The 21,842-nt window shown below is 47.5% G+C and overlaps 1 protein-coding gene across 1 annotated transcript in view; it reads left to right on the top strand.

Moving 5' to 3' along the window:
• The window catches only part of ITGA9 (integrin subunit alpha 9), a 327,258-nt gene that overhangs the window by 15,415 nt on the left and 290,001 nt on the right, over nt 1-21,842 (top strand). The window contains exons 2-4 of the mRNA XM_032354270.1: nt 1,366-1,493; nt 2,742-2,848; nt 12,267-12,390. Of these exons, the coding sequence (XP_032210161.1) occupies nt 1,366-1,493; nt 2,742-2,848; nt 12,267-12,390 (359 nt within the window). The remainder of the gene's footprint in view (nt 1-1,365; nt 1,494-2,741; nt 2,849-12,266; nt 12,391-21,842) is intronic.

The raw sequence follows: 21,842 nt of genomic DNA, 5'->3' as shown, positions 1-21,842 counted from the left end.
AGCATTCTTACTCCTGTCCTCTGGTGGGGAGGGGCCCTGTGAGGGAGAGCCCATCCCCACAGCAGCCTCCCGGTCGAGACGAAGGGCTTCATTCTTGTCCCCGTTTGTATGGGAATGCTTCTACCTCTGGCTGGCATTGGGTAGAGGAAGTGGTTTGTAATTCTACCCTCCTGATGTTTCTTTCCTATATCTCCCTAAATATACATGCTTTGTGTGTGGTGGGGAGCAAGGGGAAGAGGGGGACATAGAAGAGAAATGACATCTCCAAATTTCCCACTTTTTATTAATTCTTTTTTTTTTAACTGAAGTATCACACACATCCAGGCAAGTGCCCATGTCATGTACACAATTCAGGGAATCATCACCTTTGTGCAGATACTATTCAGGTTGCCAACAGAGCATCATAAGCACCCCTGGAAGTCCCCTCTCCCTAGCTGCAGCCTCCCCCCACCCCCCCTTCTCCCCAGAGGTAACCCATAGAGCGACCTCTAGCGCCAGCTAAATTCCACCCGCTTCGGACTTGAGATGAGTGGGATCAGACAGTGAGAGCCCGCCGGGCCTGAGTCTGTTGTTCAGTGCTGTATTCCGGAGCTTCCTCGAGTGGCCACCGTTGCCCGCTCGTTGATTTTCATCACTGTGCAGAATGCTGTTGTGTTTCTGTGCCGTCACCTACCTGTGCGCTCTGGCACGGGGAGACCCTCTGAGTCTCTTCTAGTGTTCGGCCACGTTTTTAGCTGGGAACATTTTTAGACCATGCCACCTGGTAGACCCACATATGCATTTCTGTGGGGTATGGGAAATGGGATCTCCGGGTCCTCTGGTAAGGCCCATGGTCCACTTTCTTAGGCACTTAGGCAGGTTCTCTAAGTGGTCCCCAGCAGTGGATGAGGGTTCCAGTTCCTCCATATCCTTGCCAGCACCTGGTGTTTGAGGTCTTTTTGATGTCACCTAGTAGGTGTGAAGTGGTATCTCACTTGAATTTCTCTGATAACTAATGTCCTTAAGCATCCTGTCATATGTTTATTGGCCATTTGGTTATCTTCTTTCATCAAATATCTGGCCCACTATTCTGTTGGCTCTCTGTATTTTCCTATACGTCTATAGGACTGCTATAGGTTCTAGATATGAACCCTTTGGTTGTATGTGCTCCCAGCCAGTCTTGAGCTTTAAACGTGCCTGGAGAACATCCGACAGGTTCACTGCAGGAGGCAGTGCCCCTGGGCCACGAAGCCCAGGATAATGCTGGGGTGTGGCTTATCAGGGAGCACTCAGGCAGCATCCCCCGGCTGGGTGAGGGTTTAACCACCAGCCTCCTCTTTCCTGGTACTGGCTTGTGACAGAATGTTCTTTCTTCTGGATGTGCAGGGTTCTTGTGGGCGCACCAAAGGCAGAGTCCAAGTACAGTGCTTCAGTGAGGTCCCCTGGGGCTGTGTTTAAGTGTCGTGTCCATACCAACCCTGACCGGAGATGCACCGAACTGGACATGGCTCGAGGTAGGTGGATGTCACTGATGGGTTCCACACCCTCACATGTCCTCTTTGTCTTCTCAGAGCGGCCTGGTGGTTCAGCCCCTCTTCCTCCCTCTCTCCCTCCCTCCTATCCATCCACCCGTCTACCCATCCATTATGTGTCAAGTACCTATTACTGCACAGAGATCTACCGGTGAACAAAGCCAAGAGCTTGCCCTCCTGCGCCTTATAAGTTACTGGACTGAGAGGCATGAAGATGAATAGTTGAGTGCAAGAAGACCAGAGGGGAGTTGGGTACTTGATCTACACATGAAAAGATTCACACTGGCTAGCTGGGCAGCGACGGGAGGCAGAACTTCCCAGCCGAGGAAAGCACGTCCTCGCTTACTGAGTGAGGACGGTGTAGCTGGAGTGCTGAGCGGGAGAGTGGAAGCAAAGGGGTTGACGGGGTAGGCTGGGGCTGCCTCACATGGGCCCCAGCAGGCTGGGCTAAGGTGTGAAGATTTTATGCTTTGCACCAAGGGGGAAGCCATTAAAATCAATCTTAGGCTTTATATTTTAAGTAGGAAAAGATATGATGGATGGAGGTCTTAATAAACTCACTTCAGTCCAGTGGAAAATACATGACGCATCATATTTGGAGTCAGGGGATTCTGCCTGGGTTCAGAGTCCGGCTCTGCCTGTTACTAGTTGGGACTTACTGGCAAAGCCCCATAGCCTTCTTGGCCTCAGTTGCCTTGCCTGTAAAGTCAGGACTAAGATACCTTCCGAAGGTTAAGAAGAGAGATGATACATAGATCTGTGCTTGGCACATAATGGGAGCTATTATATTACAATCCCTTTAGGGCCTCACTTTCTCCAAAGTTCTTCCCCAGCAAGAGCTTCTGGTTGTATTTTTTTTGAACGAAGAATTGTTCTGATCTTCAGCTGAAAGGGAGAGATATCCGCAGTGTTCTTTTAGCACTACTCAAAATGACGGGTTTGTGAACCGCTTATTCCCGGTAGGTACATAACAGATCACGGAGCTAGCTTCAGATCTCAAAGCCCCGCACCACTTCCTTTATAGAGCAGGTCCTGCATGAGAAAAATAATTGGCTCAAATAAACAGCCAGCAGGACACCGTGATGGAGTTGATTTACACTTTGCTCCAAGTTCCTTATTTTCTCACTGGCAGGTGACCAGCATTTGGACTGTATGTAGAAAACCCTTTGAAAATCGGTCCACAGGACATCGTTTCTCAAAGCATGTCTGGCTTTTCTCTTTCTCATCTAGGGAAGAATCGGGGCATGCCGTGTGGAAAGACCTGCCGGGAAGACCGGGATGATGAGTGGATGGGGGTGAGCCTGGCCCGGCAGCCCAAGGCGGATGGCCTCGTGCTGGTAAGGCCTCCTGGGGGTGCTGTGGGGAGGGGGTGGCACTCTGAGGACCAATGGCTCTGTGATCCCCTAGGTAGGCTGGATGGCACGGTGACAAGGGCATGGCCTTGGGGTTTGCTGGCTCCGGACTACTGCTTGGACCAGTGATGGATCTTTTTATTTTTGTTATCTGTCGGATGTTTAATGTCTGTTCCAGGGTGTAGAGATATGGTTGTTTTAATAAGACAAAATGTGTGTAAACTGTGCTTTGGAAATCTTGTTCATTACATAAGCATTTTTGTGAGTGTGTGTTTTTTTTGAGGTATACGGTACATGGAATGCACAGAATTAAGATTACAGTTTGGCTTTTGACCATGGCACACTCCTGTGTAAACCCCCTGCCCCCTTACAGTTAGAGAGTATTTCTCCCGTCCCCAAAAAGTTCTCTTGTGTTCCTTTCTAGTCCATTCCTCTCACCCCAAGGCAACCACTGTTATGATTCGTACTACTGAGGATTACCTTTTATACTTCCAGAACTTCATATAAATGGAAACCTACCATGTGTGCTCTTTTGTGCAAGGCTTCTTTCACTCAGAATACTTTTGAGATTAACCCATGTTGTATCAGTAGTTTATTTCTACATAGGATTATATAGTAGGGAATCCAGGTTATTTTTCATGCTTTACAGTTGACTGTTGAACAACACAGGTTGGAACTGCATGAGTCCACTTATAGGTGGATTTTCTGTAAATGTATTTTCTCTTCCATAGGATTTTCTTAGTATTTTCTTTCCTCTTGCTGACTTTATAGTAGGAATATCAGGTCTAGTACATATAACATGCAAAGTACATTCAAAGTTAAGTTCTTGATAAGGCTTCAGGTCAACAGACTATTAAGTTGGGAGGAGTCAAAAGTTATATGCAGATTTCCAAGTGCATGAGAGGTCAGTGCCACTAACCACCACATTGTTTGAGAGTCAACTCTATTTGGCTTCCAAAGTGCATATGAGGTACTCAGCCTCGGAGGTGCAAAGAATAGTCTTTATACCCTTGACACTTGTGATACCCTACAGCTATGCCCTCTGGTGAAGTAGCTGCCCACCGCATGGAGTCCATACACTTTAAATTTATCTAAATTAAAAATTCAGTTTTTCAGTCCCACTAGCCCCATTTCAAGTGAGCAGTAGCAGCCCATGGCTCCTGGCTACTGTGCTGGACAGCACACAGAGAAAACACTTCCATCACTCCAAAAGGTTTTATTGGACTCCACAAAAAAGGAATTGGGAACTGCCTCAGAAGTTTTGTCTCCTTTTTTCCTTTGCTTTTACTCTTTCCTGTTACAATAGAACACTAAAGTACTTACCCAGCCTGATGTGATCAGCTTGGTGGGGTTTTCATATCCACATGCATGCATGCCTGTTGCTAATCCCATAATGTTCCCTCGTGGCCCTCTCCACTGGGATAACCAGTATTTGACTTCATACCCCTTTTCTTTTCATTGGCTTTATCTTGGAAGCTCTATGAAGATTTTTCTTCTAAAAGCGTAAGATCAAGGAGGGAAAACATTACCAGCTGCCATTCATTGAAGGCTTCCTTTGGGCCACATGCTGTCAAGTTGAGGGTTTCACATATTTATTATATTTTATCCCCAGGGGGATATAGGATTCTGAATGCATCTAGGCAAAACGTCTCCTTCTCCTCTTTGAGGAGCCTACTTTCGTGTTAAACTTCTCCACAGCAGATTCTCCTCTTGTGAATGCAGCCTGCCTCCTCACCAGGAGCATAGTGTCTGCCCCTTGCTGGGCCCCTGGGGGAGGGAGGAAGCAGCTGGATGCCATCACCAGTGTGGAGAAGCCTCCGGACTGGAATCACTGGGGATCCTCCGAGGGCCCCCGGCCCCCGCTGTTTGTCCAGTGCTTTAATCACTGTTGCGGGCTTTCTGGAACTTCTCCAAGCCTCGGCATTCCTCCAGACGTAGTGGCCCAACCCTTACCAGACCACGCGGCCCCAGGAGGCCTGGAAGGCTTGTCTGCCGTCCTCTGGAAAGGAGGGAAGGCGCCGCTCCATCTGCAAATCCGGGCGGCCTGAGCTTGAAATTCATAGCAGCGGAGTTGGTAGTCTGGGGGACGGCCGGCCCAAGAGGCCCACGAGCCTGTGGAGCCTAGATCCGGAGGTTGTCCTGTGGAAATGTTTCCTCCGCCCACAGAAGGAGAACCTCTGTGTGGCCAGGAACTTGCTCCCAGAGGGTCCTGTGTCACCGTAAATCCGTAAATCCGTCAGAGGAGAGAGCTGTTTCCCGGGACGTGAACGGCAGTGAGGACCACAGGGACCAGTTAGCAAAGGAAGCCAGGGAAGGCAGTGCTGGGGCTTCGTGGAGATGGTGCTTGGGCATGATAGCCCTGCCCTGATGCACCCCACGCAGGGCTGTCGTTCTCTTATTTTGCACAGTTACTGCGTCATCCACTCAGTGGGCACCCCTGGGAGTGCTGGAGAAGGAGGGGCTTGTGACTGCATCCATTTTCCTCATGACTTTTTTTTTTTTTTTTTTTTTTTACTGTAGTCAAAGACACAATGTAATATTTATCATTTTAACCATTATTTTTTTTTAAAAAAGATTTTGTTTATCTGACAGCACAAGCAGGATGAGCGGCAGGCAGGGGGAGGGGGAGAAGCAGGCTCTCTGCTGAGCAGGGAGCCTGATGTGGGATCCCAGGAGCCTGGGATCGTGACCTGAGTCAAAGGCGGATGCTTAACTGACTGAGCCGCTGAGATGCCCTGTCTTAACCATTTTTAAATGTGCAGTACAGTGACATTACCTGTGTGCCTCTTGTTGGGCGGCAGGACTCTGAGATTTTTCATCTTGTAAAACAAGCTCTGCACCCATTGAACACTTGCGCCCTTCCTGCTGGCCCTAGCCTCTGACAACCACCATTCCTCTGTTTCTAAGAGTTTGACTCTATTGGATAACTCACGTAAGTGGAATCATGCAGTATTTGTCTTGTGACTGGCTTATTTCACTTGGCATTATGTCCTCAAGGTTCGTCCACATTGTAGCGTATCACAGTACTTCCTTCTTTTTTTTTAAATTTAAATTTTAATTTTTTTAGAGCCTGCACACATGCAAGAGGAGAGGAGCAGAGAGAGAGCGGGAGAGAGAGAGAGAAGTGGGGGGTGGGGGGGAATCCTAATCAGGCTTCAGGCCCAGCGTGGGGCCTGATGTGGAGTTCGATCCCATGACCCTGAGATCATGACCTGCGCCAAAATCAACAGTCAGTCAGATGCATTCAACTGACTGAGCCACCTGGGCACCCCATTTCTTTCTTTTTTAGGGCTGAATACTATTCTTCTGTATATATGTACCATATTTTGTTTACCCATTGATGGATATTTGGGTTGCTTCTACCTCTTGGGTATTGCAAATAATGCTGCTATGAACATAGGTGTGCAAATAGCTCTTCAAGATTCTGTGTTCAATTATTTTGTATATATATCTAGAAGTAGGATTGCTAAACTCTATGGTAATTGTATTTTTTAATTTTTGGAGGAACTGTCACACTATTTTCTCACCATGGCTACACCATTTTACGTTCCCACCAACAGTGCACCAGAGAAGGGTCCCAATTTCTCCACATCACTGCCCACACATTTCCATTCCTTTACTAGTGGCCACCCTAGTGGGTGCAACATGGTATTTCAAATTTCCCTAATGATTAGTGATATTGAGCATCTTTACACGGGCTTGATGGCCATTTGTGTATCTTCTTTGGAGAAATGTCTGTTCTACTCCTTTGCACATTTTTAAATTGGATTGTTTTGCTGTGGTTGAGTTAGTCCCTATGGGTTTTTTGCACATATGCCATCTCTCTAGAAAAGGCCTGCCCTAGGTCCTCTCCGTTCCCAGTCCCCCTCTCCTCCCTAGTTTAGAGTCAGCTTCCTCCTTGAAGCTGGTCCTTTGGTGACCGTGCTTTCTGGAATGAGCTTCGCATCTTTTAAGTCATTAAGAACCGAGCATCATGTAGTTACCTTTGAATGTATAACTTACCCTGTGTGTACGTCTCCTTTTTTATGGAAGTTGCTTGAGGGAGAGGCTGCATCTTTTACCCTTTTTACTGTCAGTACTTGGAGACAATCTCTCTAAGGAGGGGGGTCTAAAAGTGTGCTTTAGTAAGATGAGGGCTGAGTGTCCCTGTTAAAGCAATTAGAAAGCAAATCAGTTGCCATCCCATCTTGGTTGCTGTCTGAGTGATGGCTAGAGCCATGAGGTAAAATACTCTAACATGGTCCTAGAGGTGACAGGTGAAAGTAAGGTACAGGGAGTGGTAACGTCATCCATGTTTACATTTTATTTATTGTTATTATTTTTTACTTATTTGACAGAGAGATCACAAGTAGGCAGAGGGGCAGGCAGAGAGAGAGGGGAGAGAGAGCAGAGAGCCCGATGCAGGGCTTGATCCCAGGACTCTGGGATCACGAACTGAGCTGAAGGCAGAGGCTTAACCCACTGAACCACCCAGGCACCCCCATGTTTACATTTTAGAGGACTTGTATCCACTTGCTTTTTCTTTAATGTGTCAAGTCCTCTTGTCAAGGCTTTCTGCGAGGCAAGTATTTATTTGAAAACTAAACACAGGAAGACAGGTGTTGTTCAAACACCTTTGAACCCTCGGGAGGTAGCTGGGGTGTGAGCATGGGACCTGTATCCCCAAGGAACATAATGTTGGATTCCAGGGTGGGTTTGAAGAGGGGGAGGTGGCCTGGGTTTTTTGCATACAGCATCTGGTGCTGATTCAGAGTAAAGAACAGATGGATAATTTGAAAGCTGTGTCAGGGCGTGAAGTGTCTCATTGACCAATGACGTTTTCTCTGCCCTGAACCCAGCAACCAGCTCTGGTGGGCTGACTTCGGCTTCGTATAGCCCAGTCTTGTCACAGGTGTTGTGGTTCCTTCATGTTCTCTTCCAGCAAACAGATGATACCAGGAGCAGACACAGAGTCAGCATTAAGGGCAAGCCCCTCGCCTTCCCACACTGTCCCCCAGCACTGCTCGTGTGCAGATGACAGTTTAAGAAGTAGAGAAAAAGAAATCCTTTCTTACCGTAAACACCCAGCCCACCTGGCATAGGCACAGACTCTTTTCTTTAATTTGGGAGGGCATCTAAAAATGGTCAAGTCTGGTGGTTCTGCTTTTCAGTCATCTCCAAGGCTCAGATGACAAATAATGGAAGCATCTGGATTGTTTCTGGTGGCAGCGGTGTTCTTGGCTCTAGGTCACATCCTTTCCAAATGCCAGGGCAGTCCCTATCTATTCATTGCTTCTCATCTGTCTGCTGTTTCAAAGCTGCAGGGTCCATTTCTGCATTTACTTCTATTGCTGTGTTTCCTGGTTGTTGTTGTTTAGAGAATTTTTAATGAGCTAAAACACATGCAAGAAAGTATAGAAATAATTTGTGTCACTTTGATGATTGTCATTGGGTCAACATTCTCAGAATGGACTTTCCCAGTACCTCAGAAGCCCCTTCCTGTGCCTCCCAGGCTACTCCCTCCTCCCTTGGAGCAGGAGGCGGGGGGCGGGGGGCACTTACTTGCTGGGTAGGGGAGATCTGTGGTATCGTGGTCCTGACCCCCTCCACCCACTGTTCCCGGTGGCCCAGGGCCTGGCCCTGACTGTGCAGGGTGGACCTGAGGCGTGTCATAGCTCTGGCCATCTGTGTAAGAGGGTGGGGTGGGGACCTACGTGCCTTTGTGGCTGAGCCATTGGGAGAGGCCCAGGATCCACTCCCCCTCCCCCTGCCCCCCACACACTGCCTGCCCAGGAAGGACATGCTATTTCCATATAACAAATAAGACTTTTGAAATAAAACTTGCTCATTTTCTCCTTTTATTTTTTGGAAGTTAAAAAAAAAAAAAAAGCACAACCATCCTTATAACTGGAAAGATGTCAGATTCTAAGATTTGGGGTGATGGTAGACCCTCCTCCCCTTTCTTAGGATTATTTGGAATCTGAGTTTGGCTGGTCTTTCTGGTTTTTTTTTTTTTTTTTTTTTTTTTTAGAGAATGCTCTTTTTTTCCTGTTCTTCCCTGATCTGCCCCCCTTCCTCCCTCACAGCAGAACTCATTTAGAGAGATTGATGGGGTTAGTAATCCTTTGGAGACAGTCCCTAGGAATTTTTTTTAACATAGGAGTCAGATTGACATGTGTGTGTGTATATAATGATAATCAGGGATAAACAGTCTTTTCTTTCTATAATTTATATTCAGAAATACTCTTTGTTGTTTTCCTACATGCATACTGGCTTTGACACTTTGATCTCTGACCTCACAGAATGCCTTAATTTTAGTTTAGTTTACTGTGAAATGCAGTATTTGGATTTTCTAGGAATTCTTCAAGATCACTTCTTAAACAGTTTATGGCACTTAAAAAACAAACAAATGAGGAGACAATAAACTAGACATTAAATGCAGAACATCCTTCCTTAGATAAGTCAGCAGGCCTCATGGTAAACATCCGCCTCTTTTTACTGTCTCTCCGGCCCAGAGATACAATAAAATGCAGTAAGCCCTGGAAGCCAAGGGCTTTCCTGAGTCTATAAGCTAAAATAGGAGTCACAGGAGCCAGCCAGCTAGATGGCTTGCAAGCCAAGGGAATTGAGTCAGAACTAAACATTGAAAAAATCAACTGCTTGGTGGAGTGGAGAGATTACGGGCTTTGTGACGGATTTGTACAGGTCCTTGAGAAAACTGCAGTGAGCACAAGTATCAAGTGCGGAGGTATGACACTTTGCAATATAAGGAATAATAAGAAATTTGTTTTGTGTAGTTTAATGTCCTAGGGCAAGAGCCAGTGAGTGTGTGGACAAATTCACCTTTCCAGTAGTTTCGCCTGTGGGCAGAGTGGTCTTGTTGGAGGGGGGCGGGCTGCGGGCTGTTGCTTTGAAGGAAGAGAGGCTGGCAGGCTGTGACTTTCATCAGAGGACAGTCTGAGGACCCCAAAGAGGCCCTTCTCACTGGGTGCCCTGAGTATTTCACTTGGCCCTAGAGTGGTCATTTCAAGGGTATTGGTGCCTGTGGATAAGGCTGGGAACCCAACAGTCACCAGAGCGATCTCAGGCAGTGGGTTTGATGGCTCCTCAAGCAAGAAGTTGGAGTTTTCTCTTTTCTTTTTTTTGAAAGATTTTACTTATTTATTTGACAGAGAGAGAGATCACAAGTAGGCAGAGAGGCAGACAGAGAAAGAAGGGGGAAGCAGGCTCCCTGCTGAGCAGAGAGCCCGATGTGGGGCTTAATCCCAGGACTCTGAGATCATGACCTGAGCCGGAGGCAGAGGCTTAACCCACTAAGTCACCCAGGCACCCCAGGAAGTAGAAGTTTTAAATGGAAAATGGAAAGTGTTTTCTAATGAGACAAGGAGGGCCCTAAAAGGATGAGTTCCAGTCCTGTTTGTAGCACTTGCTGGTTCGGAGCCCACTTGGGGTTCCCACGTGTGAAGCAGGAATTCTGGATTCCTGTGCTCACCCCCAGTGTGGCAGAAGAAGTCAAACATGGGCCATAGAAATGCCGAACATTGTGGCCTGTTGAACATTTGAAGGAGAGAAACCAAGAAGTTAAAAACTCTGATTATTTTAAAATGTGGTATTTTAAGGCAATACATTTGTAGGCCAGACTGAAGTGGCTAGAGAATGGAAGTGAGTGGCACATGTGCACGAGAACCTGGCACACCCTGGGAGTGAGCAGGTCGGACCCCGACCAAACTTGTGGATGCTTGGACATGTGTGGTCATACATGGAGTGGGCAGTTATGTCCAAATACGAGGCTGGGGGTGTCTTTGGTGGGTGGGGAAGGATGTGCCCAGGCCACGTTCCTGCTGCGGGCTCCCATTCCAAGGTCTGTTGGACCCTGGTGGTGAGAGGCTGTCAGAGAGCTAATTAGGGCATCTGTCTGTCCATCTAATGGCCTCATCTCACATAGGCCAAGCGATAGCCCACCTCAGATCCCTCTGCCTTGAACCTCCTCCCAGGTGCCCTCCTAGCCATTCCTTTGATTTCTCAGGCCTCTGCTCAGAGTAGCCCTCCCTGACCTGCCTGTGGAAACCAACCATGTTCTGGCATGAGGGAACATTGGGGTGAGAAGGAAATGTTCTATATCTTGTTTATGGGCTGTGTACATGAGTGTACACCTTTGTCAAAGCTCATTAAATGGTGTACTTGGGATTTGAGCATTTGCTCTATGTTCATCTACTTTGAAAAAAGAGCCATCAACATCTTTTTCTTGTTAATGGCGCACATGCTGAAATCTTTCTGTAGGCAGAAACAGTCAAATATGGACGGTGGTTCAACCTGCTACTTTGCCCTGAACCAGCTCAAAACAGGAACTCCCCACATGTGTCCTGCCATCCAGCAGCCTTGTGAGGGCTGGAGTTCTGTCTCGCCCACCAGGCTGACCCAGTTCTCTGACTGTTCATTGCTGTATCGTCAGGGCCTAGCAGAGAGCCTTGCACACAGTAGGTGCTCAATAAATACTCGATGGGTGACTACTCGATGGGTGACTACTGATGGGTGAATACTCGATGCTCCTGTGAGGCACGCCTAGCATACTCATCTGGCCTGAGAGCCTCAAGGATGTGTGTTGCGGGTTGTCTTCTCTTGACCTGGTTCCCTTTTCTTTGCCTTTCTTGCTCTCTGTCACTGTGGTGGTTCCCCAGGGCCCATCGGCTCTACCCCTAGCTTGCACCCTGAAGCCATCCCCTCCTTTCCTCCCCACTGCCCCCATCCCAGGCCTGGCCAGCATCCATTCTCACCCGGACGTTCATGTCTACTCCCCACCTGCGGTCTCCACACAGTGGCTGTGTTGTCTTTCTACACTGTAAGGCAGATCATGCCACTCACCCGTGTGAGACTCTGTCAACTTCCTCTGCACGTCCACCTAGTCATCAAGGTCTGCAGGACCCCTTGCTTTGAAGGAATGAAGAGCAGAGAGGCTGGCAGGCTGACCTCTTTCTTGCCACTACAGTCCAGACCAGCCCACCAACGACCTTCGTTTCCCTTGAACCTCCAAGCCTTTCTCACGTGCTTCCTCAGCACCCGATGACTGCACCCTTGAGTGTAGCTGGCGCTCTCCCCCTGAACTCTGTCCTTCCCACCCCCAGAGTCTCTGTCCCATAACCCCGGGTTTTTCCTTCCCAGGCCTCAGCACTAGGGACAACCCCTATTTGTTCATGTGTTTGTTTCGTTTTTCTTCCTAGTACCTTCCCAGGGGCATGTTCGTGTTTGTATGGGTTGCTGATGTCCCAGACAGTACCTGGAGCCAAGCTGTGGCTGGGCCGGAGGGAGGATGGCTTTCTGGCACCTCTGCCCCCTCCTCTTTTGGAACCACTTGGCATTGCTAATGCTCTGCTTTGGGACCTCCTGGAGCTGCGTTTCCTGCTCTGACCCCCTCTCTGTCCTTTAGGCCTGTGCCCACCGCTGGAAGAACATCTACTACGAAACAGACCACATCTTGCCCCACGGCTTCTGTTACATCATCCCGTCCAACCTCCAGGCCAAAGGCAGGACGCTGATCCCTTGCTATGAAGGTGAGAGCTTCTGATCCCCCTACCTCCCCACCCCTACCCCACACCTGCCGTGGCATCCTGAACAACTCCCATCATCTCCGTTTCCCGCAGCTTTCCAAACTCTAACTGGAGGGCAGCACTGGGTCCGCAGTTGGCCTCTTGGCACCCATGGCCCTGCCCAGGAATGGGGGTGAGCAGGGGCTGTCGTTTCAGACCCCGCCTAGCCCCAGCCCTGCCCATCTCTGCCCCAGAGCCCATGGTGTGCACTGAGCTATATGAAGTCTCAGTCTAAAATTCACCAAGCCTCAGCCAAGCCGTCGGGCAGAAGTTGGTTTTCTGGCACTGCCACATGCTGTGCAGCCTTAGGAGAGCTGCTTTCTCTTCTGGGCCTCGATGTCCTCGCCTGAAAATTCAGAGGTTGGCTCGATGGTCTCCACGGTCCAAGCTCCCAGATGGTCTTAAGGCTCCTGAGACAGTTTTGTGGACAAATGTCCTGAGACAGTGGGAATCCCGAAACCCGGGATTCGGTCATTCCCTAACATCACAAGTCTCTTTTCTTCCCATCTGTTCCACATACTGTCATGACAGTTTGAGGACCTCTTTGCCAAGGGCACTTGGGATCTTGGAGGGAAATGTATTTTCCAGTCTCCCTGCTTAAAACCTCCAAACACCACTGAGCTGATCATTATTTTTTTTTTTAATTAAAAAATGTTTTTTGCGCTGATCATTATTTAGCTCAGTTGAACTTGAGGTTTAAGGATCCAGGAAACGCTCGCCTTTTCATTGGTTTTAGAGTTTGGACACTCTGGTTTTCTTTGCCTAATTCTGAGGGAGCTAGCACTTGTTCCCTCTCTAAGTGCTGTGCTGTTGATATTTTAATCCTCCTTCTAATTTACTTGCTTGGACTGAAGTCTTCACCAGCCTGTGTCCACGTTTCCTCTGGGCCTCCCTGGGGTTTCCCAGGCTTCAAATTTTGAGGCCACCAAAGATGGTTCTGAGAACTGCTCTCTGGACACATGCATTTTTCTGCCTCCTGGAGGACCCTCCAGGGCCCTGAAGGGAACTTGGGTGCCCTGAAGGGAACTTGGGTGCCCTGAGCAGGTGTTCTGTGCAGCAGTCCCATGGAAGAACTGGCAAGGCTCCTGTACGGGGCATGAATGCTGACCTTCTGTGAGGACGAGCCTTGTTCTTTTCCTCTGTGTCCACATTTGATCAACTGTGGCTGGACCATGTGGGGAAATTGAACTCCAGCCCTGTTTATCTCTGTATTGCCCCCGTCAGAAGAAAAACTTCTGAAAAATGGACATAATGTAGTCTGCTGACAGAGACGGACAGATAGTATAAATAAATCAATAAGGGGTCAAGGCTGTGTTTTGACTACCCCAGCTTACTCCTCACTCCCGCCCCCCTGTCCCACCCCAGGAAGAAAAGGGGAAGCTCCTGGCACAACTCTGTGGGTAGCTCATTGGCCTGGGGAGAGGAGAGGGAATCGATACGAGTACCGGAAACAAAGATGATTGAATCCAAACCAGTTGTGCAAGAAGACCAGGATGTTGGTTTTCCCAGAAGACATATTGTGAAATAGGGATATGTTGCTGCCCCTGGTGTTTGCCCGTATCCCACTGTAAGCACTGGAACGCGGAAGGACAGACCTCTGAAGAGGTGGGAGCTTGTGGACACCGTGGCTCACACTTGTGCATGATGTGTTGTTTTAAGTGGCTTTGAGCTCAGCACTGGGCCAGTGTTGGTTTGGGGGACTTGACACCCTCTCTCATGTCATCTTTACAACTCTTCACTTGGGTTTTGAATATGTGTAGTTTTCTGGAAGTCATTCCAGAAGACCCCAGTGGGGCTATGGGAGGCAAGAAGAGGGAGGGAAGACAGCCCATGAGAGATGCTACCTACAAGTTACCATCATGGGCAGCTGGGGCGTGAGCTCTGGGGAGCTCTGGGGCTAGCAGAGAACATACCTTGGGATTACCCACCTGAGGTGTGTAAGGGCTGGAGTCTTAACACACCTTGGGATTACCCACCTGAGGTGTGTAGGGGCTGGAGTCTTTCCACCATTCTGTCCTGCTGTGTGTGGGGGCAGGGAAGGCCCCCCCAGCAGGTGATGTGTGTGCTGGCCTTTAGGCTGCATCCTGGGAATGGTGAGGGTGGCAGGGTGTGGGTGGGGCCCCTGATGCTTGACAGGAAGGTGGAAGCCCACGTGAGCCAAGGAGGAGCCCCAGCAGAGCCCAGTGTCCTCTCGGTTCAGGGCTGCTCTGCACATCCCTCATTCACAAGGGGGGCCTTAGGAGATCTCATATGTTTCTTCCCCCTCTGGGTGGTTGTGACCCTCACCATGGAATGTGCCCCCTAGGGCTCACTGGCCCAGAAGAGCTACGTGTGGAACAGACCTGCTCTGAACCTGCAGCCGGAGCCCAACTAGACCAGCCAAAGCCCAGCTGACCTGTGGGAGTCGGAGTGGGAAGGGAACCGCTTGTTACTTGTCAGACATTTCATGGTCATTAGGCAGTCATAGTTGACATGGGGCTCGACTCATGATCCCAGATTCCTCACACAGCAGTGGATAGACCATCAGCCCAGGCTGCCAGGGTTGTTCTTGGACTATTCCTTGACTTAATGATGGCCAAATGGAGCCAGCAAAGAAATGGCAAAAATGGTGGTACCCCTGCCTAGTCCTCCTTCTCCAGTGGGCACACACACACTTCTGTGTGCTAACTCATTCATGGGGCTGGGGAGCGTTGGGTTCTAAGAGCAGCCCCTAGAACAATGGGGCACTGAGGAGAATGCTTCTGTGGTTTTAGTTCCTGTAGGAGGCAAGGGGTGGCCGAAGCTCAGATACCTCTAAAAGACTGGCTTGGCAAGATGAAGGATGTTGTCCCCAGTTAGAGACCCTTGCCTGTGCTGTGCTGGCTTTGGGGATGTCTGCCTCCCGTTCTTGGGCACTTGGGTCTTAAAGCAACTGTATTTTTCTCTTAATGTGGAAAAACTTGGTGTCCCAAGCTCTCTGTTCCAAGTGAGGGATCACATGACAGCTAAGTACAATACAACAGAAGTATTTCAGAATTTGATAAGATTTTTGAATATCATCTTGATGAGCCTTCTTTCCTGAGGTCTAGAGATGTGTGGCTTGCTCAAGGCTAGGTTTTTCTTTTCATTCTCTTATTCGTGTACCATGCAATGGAGAGGAAATATAGCACGGTGGCAAAAGCCATAGGCTCTGGACCCCAACAGCCAGAATTCAAGTCCTGGCTCCACCCTGGTGAATGTGCCTCAGCTACCTCGGGGGTCTGTGAAGAGGATGAAGTGGGTTAAAACTTATCCATTCTTAGACTAGTGCCCAATGTGTGTGTGTGTGTGTGTGTGTGTGTGTGCGTGCACACTAAGCACGTGTATATATACTGATACTCCATATTATGTGCTAACATACTATATGCCAGGCAAATGTGTGTTAGTCACTGCGGGGTGATTAATTTGTCTGCTAGGAACAGAGTCCACATAATCTTAAGTGCCTCATCAATAAAACCCAAATGACAGCCCCAGCTCTCGAGAAGTTCCCCAGCTGCAGGGGAAAACAGAGGAAATAGGATGTTTCCCACGCGGGAGAGCTGTGTGGGGAGAGAAGTTCATGCCAGTGTGTTCCGCAGGGCACTTCTCCCCAAAGACCTAAGCGGCAGCCAAGCTCTACGTGGTATGAAGACAGCTTATTTCATGTGACATCTGGAGAAATGGATGCCACTTTGAGTCTGCAGCTGAGGAGGTGCCCTGGAAGAGAAGCATGGTGGGAATCTGCTGTTGGTCATGGCAGTGGGTGCTGGAAAGGGAGGAAGGGGCCCTGCTTCCTCTGAGTGTGTCCAGTGTGGACTAGCAGAAGGACCACTGAGGAGCGTGCGAGCCCTGCTGGGGGCCTGCTCTTCCATGCTTCTGTCTCTCTGGCCTCAGGCCTCTGGCTGGACCTCCATTGTGTCACCTCTGAGGGTTCTCTTCAGGGGCTCCTGAGAAAATTGAGATGTGCTCAAAAAAACCACACATTGTTCTCTCATTGTAGGCCTCCCAGAGGCTCACCTGTGCTTTCTTCAGAATGTTGCAATGTTGGTTTAATAGATGAAAGCCTCGAAGTCTATAGGCCTGTGTCTAAACTGTCTCGAACTTTTGAATTCTTAAAACATCGGTCTTGGGCACAAAGGCATTTTTCTCGTGACTTTTCAGGTGCTTCCTGTTTCTGGTTGGGTGGGAAATGCTATCAGAGTATCCTGTTTGGAACCAGGAAATGTAGAGGGAATGGGAAACAAAGATGACTCTTGGACACAATGTAGAATAAACCGATGGAGCATACCATTAAGTCAGCCATTTAGCTTGTGCGTGAGACGAGAAAAGCATCATCACTACCAGATGTTGTTTGGTTTTATCCGAGCGTGTGAGAAGACGAGAAGTTCAGTGGGACGACTTGGGGGGTGGGAACTGTTGGTCAGCTCTATGAAACCTGTTGCTCTTAAGTCAGTGCCTTGTTTATATATATATATATTATATAGGCACACAGATTTCTTTTATCCTTTGCCCTTGAGCCGCCGAGACAAGAAGCCAGAGCTTGGCAGGACGGGGCTGTCAACAAGTCATCTTTTTTTTTTTTTTTTTAAACATTTATTTACTTATTTTAGAGAGTGCACATGTGAATGGGGGGAGGGACAGAGGGAGAGAATCTCAAGCAGATTCCCTGCTGAGCGTGCAGCCCCACTGGCGGCCCAATCTCATGACCCATGAGGTCCACCTGAGCCGAAGCCAAGAGTTGGATGCTCAACCGACTGAGCCTCCCAGACGATCCACAGGTTGTCTTTTTATTGTGACAAAAATAGTCTCACTAATCTGGAAAAATTGGAAACAGCTCTGCTAAACTAACCAAAAGTGTCCCAGGGGAAACACTGATAAAGAAGCAGAACGAGAGCACCACCGTAGGTTAGACCCAGTTTCAGAATCTGAGCAGTTCACTTGTTCCCGTGATTGAACTCATAGCTCCGTCTGGGTGACTTTGGGTAAACCCGCTAAGCCTCAGTGCTTTCATCTGTAAAATGGGGAGATTAACCTAGGTATTTGAGTATATTAGGTGCCTAGCTCAGAGTGAACACTCGATAAGTACGAATTTTTTAGTTAAGTGCCATAATAGAGAAGGTTTCTGGCAAATCCTGCTTTAATGAATAGATAATGGAAGGTAGAAAGTTGAGTATTACAAAAATGACTTTAAGACTCCATGAAGGGAAAAAAAAAGACTCCACGAAAAGATGATAAGGTCTTAGATATCTTTAAAGATCCTATTTGCACAATTTATTTACTGGTAAGCTCTCCTTTCCCCTTTCGGTAGATTAGGATCTAAAGTTTAATTCATGCCGTGTGTAAACATTCTCAAGTTGGGAGTTGTTGGGGTCTGAATTTATCTAATTTCTCTGTGCCTTAAACTTGTCCCATTGATTCCAAAGATTTCTGTGCTTTCTTATTAATTCGGAGTGACTGGCCTTTTATTCCCTGTAGCTTTTTCATCTCTCAAGACAGGCTCATTTCTAGAGAAGGAAACATCACCCATTCCCATATGGTTTTCTTCTCCTGTCTGGTGTGGAGTGCTGTGGCTCCGCAGGGGATAAAAATCAATCAAGAGCCATTTACAAATGAAAAGGACCTGAGGTTTTGTCTTGTTTTGTTGTGTTTTTGTTTTGTTTTGGAGAGAACCATAAAAAGCTAAGTTGATCCATTTAAATATTCAAGAACAAGCTCCATAAATTTTTATTAAATAAAGAACTCTACATTTACATAGGATTTTATGGTTTCTAAAGAGCTTTCATAAACATTATCTCATTTAAGTAAATATAACAAATTTAGAAACAGATGTAGTTCTGTATTATAACCAGTTAAGGCAGAGAGGGACCCTGAGGCGGAGAGAGAGGGAGGGAGCGTAGCTAGAGGGAAAAGCCAGGGCCAGAGGAGGTGACCAGGTCTCTGGCAGTGACTCTTAGGGCTCAGGGAACCCCATCGAGCTTTCATTTTGGTGCTAAGAATTTTTACTATGGGCACAAATATATTCTATGCTTCCAACGTGTTTCCATACGCTATGTGGAATGATTGACTGCTTAAGCTATATTATCTGATATTTTCCTTACAGATGTCTAAATTTTATGACTTTCCTCTTCTAAAATTGCTAATCTGTATGTCAGGTGTCTTGGGTTTTATTCCTCTCAGAGCAACTAGATTTACCTACCAGCTGTCAGGGATTGTGTTAGGGTACTTCACAGGTAGGCTCAGACTGAGTAATGACCTCATTTTGGGGCGTAAGAATTCTTAGCCCCATTGTACATATGAGAAAACAGGCTTGGGGAGGTTGATGAAGGTCATAGGCTCATGAAGTAGAGAAAGGATTGTTGGCATGGAAGTTCAACAGCAGCTTCTTTGTACCATCTGTTCCGTTGGGATGTTGGTTTTCTTTGTGGTTACTGGGATGCTGTGGCCCTTCACTGAGCAAAATCTCCTATCATGTGGTAATTTTATTCTGATTTTTTAGGACTCTCTACTGGAGACTTTTCAAGCTTTCTTGTAGTTTTGCAGTTGCAGACACAAAATATAGACAAATCCCAGCAAGTGCGGTGGTCGGGGTGGGGGGCGCGGAGGTGGGCAGATGAGGCCCTTCAGCCTGATCCCATTTTCCTGAGAGGCCTCTCTGCTCTGCGTCCTAGATCTTTCCTTGCTGTAGGCATTTGGTTTTCACATCTGAGTAGTGGTTTGACGGTCTGTGTTTCAGTGGTAGCTATTCCATGAGTCTGTTAGTTTTGGTCATAATTGTGAATTTTCCTCAGTTCTGGGCTGGGACTCTCACTGAGATGTGACTGTCCCCTGTTCAGGGTCACTTTTTAGGAGGGATGAAAGCTACCACAGTGTACAATGTCGTGGGCATTTCGGGCTGCTGTAACAGATCTACCACAGACAGCATCTTAAACAACAAACGTTTATTTCTCCCTGTTCTGGAGTCTGGAAATTCCAAGATCAAGGCCCTGGCCTAGTCAGTGTCTGGGGAGGGCAGTCTTCTTTGTCCTCACGTGGTGGAGAGCAGAAAGAGGCGAGCTCTCTAAGGCCTCACAAGAAGACACTAATCCCATTTATGGGGACTCTACGCTTGTGGCCTCATCTAACGCTAACCACCTCCCAAGGCCCCACTGCTTGATACCATCCCATCAGGGAGTGTGGTTTCAACATAGGGATTTGGGGGCAACACACATTTAGTCTATAACACACAGTAAGTTGAAGGTACGTATGCTATTTGTGCCCATAAAGTAGCTTGCTTCTGCTTCTAAAGTAGGGAGTTGGCAAAATTGGTACTAGATTCTGGGTGGAAAGTATTTAAAGATTATGAAACATTAAAATTTTAAAAAATTTTGTAACAAATACGTAGCATAAAATTTACCATTTTAGCTCTAATCGTGCAGTACATACACTCACTATTGTGCAGCAACCACCATCCATCTCTAGAACTTTTCCATCCTCCCAAAATGAAACTCTGATACTCATGAGTTCCCCCGCGTCCCCCGTCCTGCATTCCACCCCAGCCCTGGCAACTGCCATTCTATTTTGTCTCAATGAGTTTGACTTCAAATAAGTGGAATTCATGCATTTATTTGTCCTTTTGTGACTGCCTTATTTCATTTAACATGATGTCTTCAGGGTTCATTCATATTGTAGCACGCGTTAGAATTTCCTCTCTTAAGACTGAAAAGTTCCACCGAATGGATGTATATACCACATTTTGTGTATCCATTCTTCCATTGATGGAAAACATTTGTTTCAAGGACAAGAATATTCTCACGGTGACTGTGGTCCACGAAGCATGACGGTATGAGGGAAGCAGATTGGGAGGCAGGGACCCTGCCACTTAATCCTGCCTCAGGCTTCTTTGCTGTGTGGCTTTAAATAAACTACTTGCTCTCTCTGAGCAATAGTGACTTCATCGGTAAAAGAAATGGATGGGGTTTGAATTATAGACATGTTCTAGGATCTCTTCCCCTCTTAAAGCTTCTCTCATGTGATTGTAAGTTGCTGGCTTTGTGCAGTTTGCTTTTAATGCCCACCATTGCTTAATTGTCCATTATTTTGATAAAATGTTTTCCCTGCCCTCTAACCTAGCTATTTAGGTCATTTGCCCTTTCCCCCCCCTTCACATTTAGACTGTGGTCCCTCACAACTGTGGGCAGTTTTGTCTTTTCAGTTTTATATGTTGAAATGCCCTGGTTACTAGTAGAGTTCTGTCTACGCAAGTTACTTGTCCTCTAAATTGTTCAATGACCAATTATTTGGTATTCACTCAGAAATTGAGCAAAACCTCAGGAATAATTTGAGACTAGAAACCCATTTTTTTCTCTAGTTCCTGGCTAAGTTCAGGAGCTATGAAAGAAACAGTTTTAAAATTGATGCACTAGAAAGACGACTTTTGAAAGATGAACCTTTCTCAAATGGGAAGAGAGATTAGTAAGGAATAATATACCGCCTGTAGAACTTGATCTTTCCATGGGCTGGTTTTATCCCACCAGCGTTTCAGGAGGAGTTCAGGAAGTGACTCCACCCAGTTTAATTCTTGAATGAATTAAAATTCATTAGTGTAAGTCCCATGTATTGAGTTGTGGGTTGTGACATTTGGAAACCAGTATTTTCTCTTCTCTGAATTGCCTTCTGTTTAGACAGAATTTAGTAAAACCGGCAGCTAAACCAAGGAAAATACTACCATTTTTAGAGTAGAGGAGCCATACAACTTAATGAATATTGTGACACAGGCCAAGTAACCCACATCCACCCACAGCAGCGAGACAGAGCTTTCCAAACTGTTCCTGCCTCCTCCAGGTGATTTCCAGGTCCCCTGTTCACCCACATCTTTTGCTTGAGGTTCAGGTCCCTGGATTTAATGGTGTCCGGTTTATTGCAGGACAGTGGGCTCCTATCATGCTGACCTTGATTCCCCTTTGCTGCTTCAAGATGGAGAAATGTTTTTTTTCCCTGGCGGTGAGGGAGGGAACCAGCTTGTTGTAGCTCTCTGCCTAGCTATATCCTTGGAGCAGGTGGCGACTGCGTGGACGTGTCCAGGAGCCGCCAGGGCCCCCGGCCTCTGTGTGTGTGCAGGAAAAGGGCTTCTGGGAACACCGGAGACTAGAGGAGGTCCCACCCCATCCTTCCAGCCTGCACTGCCTGGACTCCTCAGTGGAGGGAAGGACTGTGACCGGTGGTGGTGGGGTTTCTTCAGGACACGGGGAAGGGGCAGCCTCCTATCTCCAAACCTAGCTCCCTTTTCAAAGCTCCTGCCTTCTCAGGAACGGGATCTGGATATTCTATCTTATTCCCCTAAGGCCTCAAAGGAGAGGGGATTGCCTAGGGGAGAATTAGCCAATCTGGGTTTTGAAAGCCCAGAAACATCAATCCTTTTGGGTCTTTGTTGAGCTCCAATC

The sequence above is a fragment of the Mustela erminea genome, chromosome 1, assembly GCF_009829155.1.
Source record: "Mustela erminea isolate mMusErm1 chromosome 1, mMusErm1.Pri, whole genome shotgun sequence".
NCBI classification, from domain to species: domain Eukaryota; kingdom Metazoa; phylum Chordata; class Mammalia; order Carnivora; family Mustelidae; genus Mustela; species Mustela erminea.
This window is presented reverse-complemented; position numbering and strand designations above follow the sequence as displayed.